At 46.4% G+C, this 11,471-nt stretch overlaps 1 protein-coding gene across 1 annotated transcript; it reads left to right on the top strand.

Annotated features, from left to right (window-relative positions):
- Nucleotides 1-4,476: 4,476 nt before the first annotated feature.
- Nucleotides 4,477-11,115, top strand: LOC104993031 (chromosome unknown open reading frame, human C9orf131). Its single transcript, XM_010846116.1, has 2 exons — nt 4,477-5,607; nt 5,988-11,115. Exons 1-2 carry the CDS (start codon nt 5,377-5,379, stop codon nt 9,447-9,449), a joined length of 3,693 nt encoding a protein of 1,230 aa, XP_010844418.1. The 5' UTR covers nt 4,477-5,376; the 3' UTR covers nt 9,450-11,115.
- Nucleotides 11,116-11,471: the final 356 nt, after the last annotated feature.

Raw genomic sequence — 11,471 nt, 5'->3', positions numbered from 1 at the left:
TGTAAATGTAAATAAGCTGGCACAGAATAAGTATTCAGTATTGTCTTCTCTATTTCCTATCAGAACTCAACTTACTTTATTCATCCAGAGATAGCAAACTCAAATATCAGGCAGATAATACAAATGACTAAAAATAGACAAGTGTAAGAAAACAAAATCATAGCATAAAACAAACAGAAACTAGTCTTTAGCCTTGGCTTTAACAAGGAGAACATGGTGAGCTGGAAAGCACAGGGCCACTAAAGGACCTTCTGCTGCTGCTGCTGCTGCTAAGTCACTTCAGTCGTGTCCAACTCTGTGCGGCCCCAAAGACAGCAGCCCACCAGGCTCCCCCTTCCCTGGGATTCTCCAGGCAAGAACACTGGAGTGGGTTGCCATTTCCCTCTCCAATCCATGAAAGTGAAAAGTAAAAGTGAAGTCGCTCAGTTGTGTCCGACTCTTCTCGACCCCATGGACTGTGCCTACCAGGCTCCTCCATCCATGGTATTTTCCAGGCAAGAGTACTGGAGTGGGGTCCCATCGCCTTCTCCAAAAGGACCTTCTACTTAGCTTTAAATGGTCTTAACTTGGTGGGAATGAGAGGCCTGTGTTGCCAGATTTTACCCAAAAATATTATTGTGTACAATCTACTAATCTTACAATGTTGGCTACTCATTCAAGTCGGCTTCCCAGGTGGCGTAGTGGTAAAAAATCTGCCTGCCAATGCAGGAGATGCAAGAGATGCGGGTTTGTCTCAAAGTGGTGGGGGGTGAGGGGGGCATGTAATATGTATACCTATGGTTGATTCATGTTGAAGTTTGACAGAAAACAGCGAAATTCTGTAAAGCAATTATCCTTCAATAAAAAATAGATAAAATTAAAAAAAGAGAGATGCGCGTTTGATCTCTGGGTTGGGAAGATCCCTGGAGAAGGGAATGGCTACTCACTCCAGTATTCTTGTCTGGAGAATTCCATGGACAGAGAAACTTGGCAGCCTACAGTTTACAGGGTCGCAAAGAGTCGGACACGACTGAGCAACTGTGCATGTGTGCAAGTTACAAAAAAGAAAACAAGAAACAAACTCCTGGCCACATTGTCTGGGCCAAGTCTTATTATGAGTATGTATCTTTAAGCCCTTTTATGATTTTTGCTGCTACGTATATACTGCTAGCTGTCGAATTTTATACCCTATATAGATTGCTTCACCTGCCACTTTACCTGCATCCTGAGAAATCTGTATGGAGGTCAAGAAGCCACAGTTAGAATGGGATATGGAACAACGGACTGGTTCCAAATTGGGATAGGAGGACGTCAAGGCTGTATATTGTCACCCTGTTTATTTAACTTATATGCAGAGTACATCATGTAAAAAGGCAGGCTGGATGAAGCACAAGCTGAAATCAAGATTACCAGGAGAAATATCAATAACCTCAGATATGCAGATGACATCACCCTTATGGCAGAAAGCAAAGAGGAACTAAAGAACCTCTTGATGAAGGTAAAAAAAGGAGAGTGAAAAAGCTGGCTTAAAACTCATATTAAAAAAACTAAGATCATGGCATCCAGTCCCATCTCTTCATGGCAAATAGATGGGGAAACAATGGAAACAGTGAGAGACTATTTTCTTGAGCTCCAAAATCACTGCAGATGCTGACTGCAGCCATGAAATTAAAACTCCTTGGAAGAAAAGCTGTGACCAACCTAGACAGCATATTAAAAAGCGGAGACATTACTTTGCTGACAAAGGTCCATCTAGTCAAAGCTATGCTTTTTTCAGTAGTCATGTATGGATGTGAGAGTTGGACCATAAGGAAAGCTGAGTGCTGAAGAACTGATGCTTTTGAACTGTGGTGTTGGAGAAGATTCCTGAGAGTCCCTTGAACTGCAAGATCAAACCAGTCAATCCTAAAGGAAATCAGTCATGAATATTCATTGGAAGGACTGATGCTGAAGCTCCAATACTTTGGCCACCTGATGTGAAGAACTGACTCATTGGAAAAGACCCTGATGCTGGGAAAGATTGAAGGCAGGAGAAGGGGATGACAGAGGATGAGATGGTTAGATGGCATCACCGAGTCAATGGACATGAGTTTGAGCAAGCTCCGGGAGTTGGTGATGGACAGGGAAGCCTGGCATGCTGCACTGCATGGGATGGGAAAGAGTTGGACACAACTGAGCAACTGAACTGGAATTGAATAGACTGCTTTCCCAAGCTTCATTGCATGTATCTAACTGCCTCCTGCCTAACAAACATATCCTTGTCACAAGAATCTCAAATGCAAATGTCTAAAATGGAACACATTGCCCCGTCATCCTAAATCGGTCACCAGGTTTGTGTTACTTATCTCAGTAAAATGGCACAAACATATACACCCAGTCCCCCCAAGTCAGAAACGCTGGAGTCATTCTCAACTCCTGTTAGGGAAATTGAATGAATAGTCTTGTTTAGGCTTCAGAGAAAAAGCAGAGCAAGCCTCTGATCTTGCTTCTAACCTGCCTGGACGCTGCCCTGACTGTGAGTGACTGTGAGTGACTACCTGCTGTGAGTGCAAGCCTTGTAGCACCATAGATAAGATGAGGGAGAAATCTTGAGATTGATGAGACCCTGGAGAGGGCCTTGCCAACCAAGCCCCAGGCTTAACTATATTCCAAGTTTTACACAACAAAACAAACAGCATTAATATGAAACCAGAACTGTGATTTGGTCACAGATTGTCCTGGGATTATAAGCAGGAACTCGAACTGAAATCTTTGAAGTCTCACCCACTGAGTGGATGTGCCGCCTGGGACCCTTTCCCATTTGGGAATCCAGATGTACTGTGATATAGGAGTTTCCAAGGCTGATTAAGTCTGGATGTTGGTCAAAACCCAATTTGGTGATGTATTCTCTGCTCTTTCTATATCTCTTTTCTTTTAATGTTAGTATGTTGAAAGCTAGATAATTCTCTAATAAATATCTGTATTATTTATTAGTATATAACAAGTGACTTATTTTGTTAACAAATCCTTTGAACCTGAGATGAAAGTGAAAACTTTCTGCAAAACAACTCCTCATTCCACTCCATCCCACTGGTAACCAAGTCTAATCAATTATAACTTTGGAATTTTACTTGACTGTCATTTTCCACTCCCACCATCACTGCCTTGGTTCAGGCCTCATCTTTTGCCCAAACTAAAGCAAAGTTTCCCTAGCCAATCTCTTGCTTTCAATCTCTTTGCCCTCACTATAGCCAGAGTATTCTTTCCAAGACACAGACTTGATCTTGTCTCTTCCCTGCTCAAAATTTCTCAGTTATTTCCCATCACCTTCAGGATAAAGCTCCAACGTCTTAGTCTGGTATTCAGGGCCCTTTGTGATCTCGTCTGTCCTACTGCTTCCCTTATCCCCACCTAATACAACACATGCACTGAAACACCTTGTTTCCCTAATGGGACATGCTTTCTCTGCCCCACCACTTTTACACAGGCTGTTTCCACTGCTTGAATTGTCCTCTTGCTTCCTACACTCTCATTTTCTTGACTCTTCAAACCAAGCACTGATCTCTTCTGGGAAGCACCCTCTGACAAGCCATCCCCTTCCCCAAGCTGGTTAGATGTCCTCCACCTCCTTAGTACCCTGTGCATATCTCTATTTAACTTCTATTATTTGACTATTTCCCTCACTGAAATGGGAACTACTTTAGCACAGAGACCCTATCATCTGCCTCTTCAAGACTGAGCACAATACCTGATCCACAGGGAGCACTTAATAAATATATGTGGATTGAGCAAATGAATAAATCTAGGCCAAATCATGGTACCAGTGGAGAACGTTTTCTTGCCCAAGATCACATGGCCAAACAGTGACAGAGCTAGAAAATCCGTCTCCTCAACTTCAACTCACGGTCTTTCTACCAGACTAAGCTGGCAGCTGACGGGGCAGGGTGAGAAGAGAGGCACTGAAATGTATTGCAAAGGCAGATATTGAAGCTTGATCCAAAAAAGAGGAGTTGAAATGGAACAGAGTGGTGATTTTAGGGGAAAGAGGAACAAAAGAAAAAAAAAAAAAAAAGATCAAGCACATTTGATTTACTGTCATCCTTAACATGAATGCTTGCAAAAAAGATCTCAGGCAACCTAAAGACATGAGATATAAAAGAGGAAACAGACTCTACCTATTAAAGATGGAATGAGGCTTATATTAATAATTAGGAACTTTAAAAGTGATGAAAGATGACTTCTCTTGTTCCCAGTGGTTAAGAATCTACTTGCCAATGTAGGGGACACAGCTTTGATCCCTGGTCTGGGAAAATTCCACATGCTGCAGGGCAACTAAGCCCGTGTGCCACAACTACTGACACCTGTGCACCCTAGAGCCTGTGCTCCTCAACAAGAAGCCACAGCAATGAGAAGCCCACTCACCGCAACTAGAGAAAGCCTGCAGACAGCCAAAAATAAATACAAATTTTTAAAAATAAAAGTGATGGAAGACATTTTCACATATTGAGGTGTGGGGAAGTCATTCTGGCTTATAAATGATTTGACTTGAACTTTATACTAGCTACAAGCCTGTCTTGTAGTCTATCAAACATACATTGTACATCTGATTTAACCATTGAAGAAAAGGGTGCATTGTCCAGAAGTAAAGAATATCTGTTTTGAAGTTAGAGATAAACGCCTCCCTTCGTGGGAGGCCAATGCCAGTACTCCTTTGACGATAAGGCTCCCTTCCCAGGTACCAAGGCCATACTGACTTGCTGTGTACCAAGTAATCTGTCTTTTTTGAAACATGGAAGAAATGTACCCCTGTTATGTTTGATGTCTTTTATTCTGACAAGATATAAAGCTGTGCTGGAAACCAGGCTTCTTGGGAGCAGTTCCTCAGAGCTATGAGAGGCTGTCTCCCAGGTTACAGTCTTTAGCTTGACTCAAATAAAACTGTTCTCTATTCTAATCTTACTTTAGATTGGTTATTGATCATTTATGGCAACAAAAGAAAATTTTAACACAGCATATACTATGTACTACTCTAAGCATATGTTTTCTTCATTTAATCTTCAAAACAACTCTATGTGCTAAGTAATAATATTATCCCCATTTTACAGGTGAGAGAATTTAGGCACTGAGTCTTTTGAGACTTCACAGGTAAGAAGTGGCAGAGCTAGGATTTAAATAAGGCAGCTTGATGCTAGAATCCATGTCCTCATCCACAATGCCTGAAGGTAATTCTGATCTTAGGAATCAAGACAAAAGGGGATCACTCAGGTTTCACTGAATGAAGTTTGAGTTGTCTAGTGGGGGCAATGTTTTGGCCCTAAATTCAGACAGACTGTTGTTAGGTATGTGGGGGATGGGAGTTCTTTGTTCTGTGATGCAGTGATGACCTCAGGAGGGTAAACTGCCACTAGGCTGAGGAAAATGGAATGGCTGCCAGAGGACCTGCGTGGGTCTGAGGGGGTCGTGGGGCTTCTCTGGAACCAGCTGACCTATGCCCTAGCCTGCAGACACTGTGGCAGCAGCTGCCTCCAGAGTCCAGGGAATCTGATAACACTGTTTTTGTTCATGGTTTGGCAGATCCAGAGGTGGTGGCAGCTTGGGACATGGCAGCAGCTTCAGCCCTGGTACTCTGGGGACAAGATGCGAGGCAAGGTGAATGACACAGCAGTGCAGCTGGGTTAAACGATTCACCACATGAGTTCAGGGGAGGAGTCATAGACATCAATGTGGGCCCAAAGAAGTGACCACATAAGCCTTAAGTGTGAGGCCGGGTGAGTTTTACCATTAACACAATATTTGAAGCCGTGCTCACTGACCCTAGATGTTGAGTTATGTAAGGAAATGCTGGTCTTCAAATGTGGCTGGGTAATGGCCATTAACACCAGATGGGTAAGGGACTGTTGTCCCCAGACGTGGGCCCCAGTGAGTGACTGTCCACTCTGGGTGTAGACCAGAGACTGAGGCCTTCATGATACACACTCTGTGTCTCTGGAAAGCCTTCACACCTGACTGTATCTTTCTCCCCTCCCCAGGGCCTACCACTTCTGTACCGTGTGGCTTTCCTTGATCACCTGTGGAAGCAGAAGTCAGAGGAGGAAGAGGAGGCATTTCTGGATCCACTGAAGACATGTTCTCTTCCTAAAGAAGCTCCTATTGGAGACCAAGTCACTACAGCCCCATCTCAGCCATCTTGTAATTCTGAAGGCCTCCATAAGGCCCCAGGGACACTAGAGCAAGGACTCACACAGGCCCCAAACCCTCCCCGATCCTTTCCCACCTTTCAGATCTTGACCAACCTGCCTGTGAGGCACACGACAACATCAGGGAGCCGCCCACAGGAGAGAAAAAGCCAGTTCTTCTGGGGTCTGCCCTCTCTGCACAGTGAGTCCTTGGAGGCCATCTTCCTGAGCTCAGGTGGCCTTTCTCCCTTGAAGCTATCTGTTAGTCCTTCTGTCTTCTTTAACAAGCTTGCCTTCCTGCCTAGATCCCCAGTATTGCTGCTTCCCTGGTATGGCTTCCCAACCCCACTTCCCACCCAGGAAGCCCATACTACAGAGGATCTGGAAAGGATGGCCTCTGATCCTCAACAACTTCCCTCTCCATCTTCCCCTCCTGTCCCATCACTTCCCCTTCATCTTAACCCCTTTCCCATGGACCGTAAGACAGTCCTATCTGGCACTGAGGCAAATACACAGTGGCTTACGCGGCAGAGAGAGATCCCTTGGGTCTCCGGGGATCAAGCTCTGCACCAACAGCCTAACTTTCAAAGAACCAGACCCTCCAAGCTCTTCTATTCATCTGAGGTCTGGTGGAAGGTGCCATGTGATCCTAGTCTCCAACAACACTTTCCAGACTCACTCTCTGCCTCCCTAGCAGAGAATCCCTCTAGTCTCCTGGGAGCCCTAACTAGGTCTGAGGCCCCATGGCAGACCATGGGGCAAAAGGAGGACCCCAAAATCCCTGAGCCAGCAATGCCAGCTACCAGCCTAACCCAAGCTTCTCTGCCAGAATGCCAGGGAGTCAGCCCTCTTGGAGGCCCTTCTGGATCTGAGGCCCTCTGGGAAACCATGAGGCAAAGAGAGAAGCCTCAGATCCCTGAGCCTGCCATCTTGGTCCCTTGCCAATCCGTAGCCCCCTTGATAGAGCCTCAAGGAACTAACACCCTGGGAGTTCCACCTGCAGATAAGACTCAATGGGGAACCACAGGACATAAAGAGAGTACTCAAGCCTTTCAGCCCCCAATGCCAGCCCCCTGCCAGCCTCTAGACCCTCTGTCAGAAGCCCAGGAAATCAGCCCTGAAGGAGGACCTTCTGCAACCAAGGATTTCTGGGGATCCTTGGGACACAGAGCTAACCCTATGGCCTCTGGGTCTCCAGTGTCAGCCCTCTGCCCTTCCCCACATCCCCTGCCAGAACTCCTGGGAGGCAGACTCTTGGGAGAGTCATCTGGATATGAGCCCCAGTGGAGATACAGAGAAAATTCAACAAAATCTTGGGCCTCGGAGCCTCCAACCTTTGACCTTGACCCAGGACTCCATGGAACCAGATCTACTTGTGTTCCTTCAGAATCTGAGACTCCAAGGAAGGGCATGGAGAGTAAAGAAAATCTCTGTGTCTCTGCAGACCCAGTTTCACCTCCCAGCTTCCCCTCAGCTTCTCTGGAGTCCATAGGCACAGGTGTCCAGGCAGTCTTGTCTGACTCCAACACTTTGAGGGGGGCCATAAGGCAGAGAGAGAACCTCTGGACTTCAGAGTCCCCAGCCCCTGGCCACAGCCTATCTCTTGCTCCTGTTCTAGAACACCACAGAATCAGTCCTGTGGGAGGCCTCACTGGGTCAGAAACTGCATGGAAGGACACTGATCACTCCAGGAATTCCTGGGCTTCTGAATCCCCATCTCTGGCCTTCAGCACACCCCCAGTTCTTGTACTGGATTCCCTCAGAGCTAGCCCTATGGGAGTCCCATTTGAATCTGAAGCTAGATGTGCGGACCTAGGAGGGAGAAAGGACTCCCGGACCTCAGAGCTCCCGGACTGCAGCTTACCCCAAGACCCACATGAAGCCAACTCCTTGGGAGTCCAGCCTGACTCTAAGCCTATTTGGGGGGATGTGGAGCAGAAAGAAATCTGTTGGGTTCCTGCGTCCCCAGTGTGGAGCCCCAGCCCACTCCCAAACTCTGTGTCCAAGTGTCACACGAGTGAGCCTATTGGAGACAAACCTGACTATAAGCCTGAGGAGGAAACAGTGAAACATACAGAGAACTGCAGGACCACTGAACTCCCAGCCGCAACTCCCAGGTTCTCTGCTCTTCTACCAGATCCACACATTGACCTTGAGTTTGTGAGAAGGAATATGCAACATCTCAGAGGGATCCTCCAGGACCCCAACCCTCCAGCAGTGGATCACCTACAGCCAATACCCTGGCCTCCTGCCCAAGCTCAAGCTCTGAAGATTGAGTCCAACCAACCTGGCCTACCCAAGGGAGGGCTGTTAACAGGGGCTAACACAGAGACTCCATCCTCCCAGGGTGAGGCTATCCCAAAGGTACCCACCTACTCTGGGATCCGGCCCTGGCACTGGAGTAAGGAGCTGGAACTCAGGCTGGAGAAACTACAGCAGAGCCCTGCTTCCAGATCTCCAAGTCAGTCATTCAGCAGCTCCCTTATCCTGAGCTCCACAACTCAAGCCACCCGGAAACTCTCTTCTTGCCCACCACAGCAGACTCATCCCCCAAGTCTGTGGCCGCACTCTTCAAGCTGTCATCCCCCTAAAGCTCAGAGCACAGTGACTCAGCCTGTCCAGGTCCCCTACTGTTATCACTCCCACTTCTCTTTCCAACCTCAGACACAAAAGTCTGGCAGGGCAGAACAAGGGTCTCGGAAAGAGCAAAGAAAGCAAGCAAAGACAGTGTACCAGATCTCACCCCAAGAGTCATGTGTTCACATGGAGGCTGGTGAGAACTGCCTGGGCCAGGAAGAGCCCTCAAACCCTGTGGTTCTAGCCTCAGGCAGGAGACAAGACAAAGCTTCAGCCCTATCTTCAGCCAAAAAGAGAGCCAGCCCCAGGAAACCCAAAGGAGGAGACTATGGAGAAGCAGATGCAAGTTTGGGGTCATTCACAGTTACAGAGGAAAGCCACCCAGCTCAGGCCAGATTAGCAGAGAACCTTGTCAGTAGACTTTCACGAGGATCTCAGCAGAGCAACCAGTGCTCTCCACACACTGCTTTCTACCCCCAGCCTCACTCCAAGTATTTAAGTTCCCAAGGTCAGAGAGGGGCAAGGCTGGGAACTCCTGACATTCTGTCTCCTAGGCACTGTAAGCCCTGCCTTTGGGCATGGAAGCATCTTTCCTCCTCACCTCCCGCTCCCCTTACCAGCAGTCTCCAAAGGATATTAGCCAAGTTTCTGGGTACCCATGGATCCATGCCCACCAAATCCATCAGCAGAGGAAAGCCTGGTAGTACTGGCACCCAATATAAGTATCCCAAGAAATGAAGCCCAACCAGTTGGGAGGCGGGGAGACAAAGGAAATGCTAATAAACTAGCTGAACTAGAAAAGTCCCACTCACGTCTTTTTTTGGAGTCTTGGGTACTGGGAATGTCAATTCCCTATGCTGCTGCAGCTGTTACATCCTCAGGATCAGGGTCCCACATGTAGAGAGCTTGGGATTCTATAGGCTTAACTTTCTTTTCTAGCTATTCACATATGATCAACCTGGAGTCCTCTACAGGGTGAGACTGTTAAGGCCAGGAAAGCACAGCCCAGTGTTGCCCTTGAGAAAAACTCTGCAGGAAGTCAACAGAAAAAAAATATACACAGGAGCACAACTGATCTGAGGCTAGGCAGCTGTTATTGGTCCTAGGCATGATCGCCTTCTTTACTTGATCCACAAATCTATCTTTCTAGCCAGTTCTTGTCAGCCCTCTGCTCTCTTTCTCAGGTTTAGCTCATGCATCCCAAGGTCACAAAAGTTTATCCCTTTTCTATCATATCGTATACCCATTTTTTGATTGCAGTTTGTAATACTGTTATTACTTTTCTACTGCTGCCATAACAAATTACCACAACACAAAGTTCGTTAAGTCTGATATATGTCTCACAGGGCTAAAATCAAGAGGTTGGTAGGGCCATATTTCTTTGTGGGCACTGGGCAGGGTTCATTCCTTGTCTTTCCCAGCTTCTAGAGGCTGCCCTCATTCCTCAGCTATTGGCCCTCCTCCTCCACCTTCAAAGCTAGCAAAAGAAAGTTAACTTTTCCTATTATGTCACTTTTTCTTCCCTCTCCCACTTTTAAGGATACTTTTAATTAAATTGGGCCCATCCTGACAATCCAAGATACTCTTCCCATCTTAGAGTCAGTTGCTTAGCAACCTTAATGCCATTTGCAACTTTCTTTGGCCATATAGCATAACATTCATAGGTGCCAAGGATTAGGATGTGGACATTGGGGGTGGGGGGCACGCCGGGTCCAGAATGGCATTATCCTGCCTATCACAGATATTCATTCAACCTGTTACATTTACTGCAAATATTTTCTCCCAATTTATGTAGCTTGTTTTCTAATTTTAAGGTGATTTTTACCATGCCAGAGTTTAAATCTACCATTTTTCTTTATGGCTTCTAAAACACTTTATTCTAGCACTTTCATGGACATATACTTGTTTACTTGTTTACTTATGGCTGTGCCTTGCATGTGCAATTTTAGTTCCCCAACTAGAGATCAAACCTGTGCCCTCCTCAGGGGAAAGGGTGCAATCCTAATCACTGGACCACCAAGGAATTTCCACAGATGTACATTTAGATTATTAATGTAACTTTTGAGTAGGGAATGGAGGGAATCTGATTCCCCCAGCCCTGCAAAAAGATGTCCAATTTTATCAACAGCATTAAAAAAATTTCTTCACCCCATCCCATTAGGTGCTGTATTTCAAAACACGGGTCATTTTTAAACCATCTCTAGGCTTCAGGTCTGCATATCTAACCACTTACTGGTATTGCTGCATATTCAACTTGTCTAAAACCTACTCTTTTTCCCTTTAATCTTTTCTTTCAATGCGTGCGTTCCTATTGAAGGGTGTACGTCCACCCCAATACAAAGCCAGACGCCTGCCATCCTTGATTCCTCCTTTATCCTCAAAAAAAAAGATGACTATCTTGCAATTTTTTTTGGGGGGGGGGGTGGGGCATGTTGCAGATCTTAGTTCCTCAATCAGGGATCAAACCCAGGCCCAGAGCAGTAAACGCACCAAATCCTAACCACTGGGCCACCAGGAAATTCCCCAAGTTTTTTTTTTTTAAGTGATTTATCAGGAAATCCCTGGTGGTCCCGTGGATAGGCCTCAGTGCTTTCACTGTGGGAGCCCAGGTTTGATCCCTGGTCATGGAACTGAGTGGAGAAGGCAATGGCACCCCACTCCAGTACTCTTGCTTGGAAAATCCCATGGATAGAGGAACCTGGTAGGCTGCAGTCCATGGGGTCACTTAGAGTCGGACACAACTGAGTAGCTTCACTTCCA

Source organism: Bison bison, unplaced genomic scaffold (assembly GCF_000754665.1).
Source record: "Bison bison bison isolate TAMUID 2011002044 unplaced genomic scaffold, Bison_UMD1.0 scf7180017864230, whole genome shotgun sequence".
Classification (NCBI taxonomy): domain Eukaryota; kingdom Metazoa; phylum Chordata; class Mammalia; order Artiodactyla; family Bovidae; genus Bison; species Bison bison.
The sequence above is the reverse complement of the archived record's forward strand: the minus strand, read 5'-3'. Positions and strand labels throughout refer to the sequence as shown.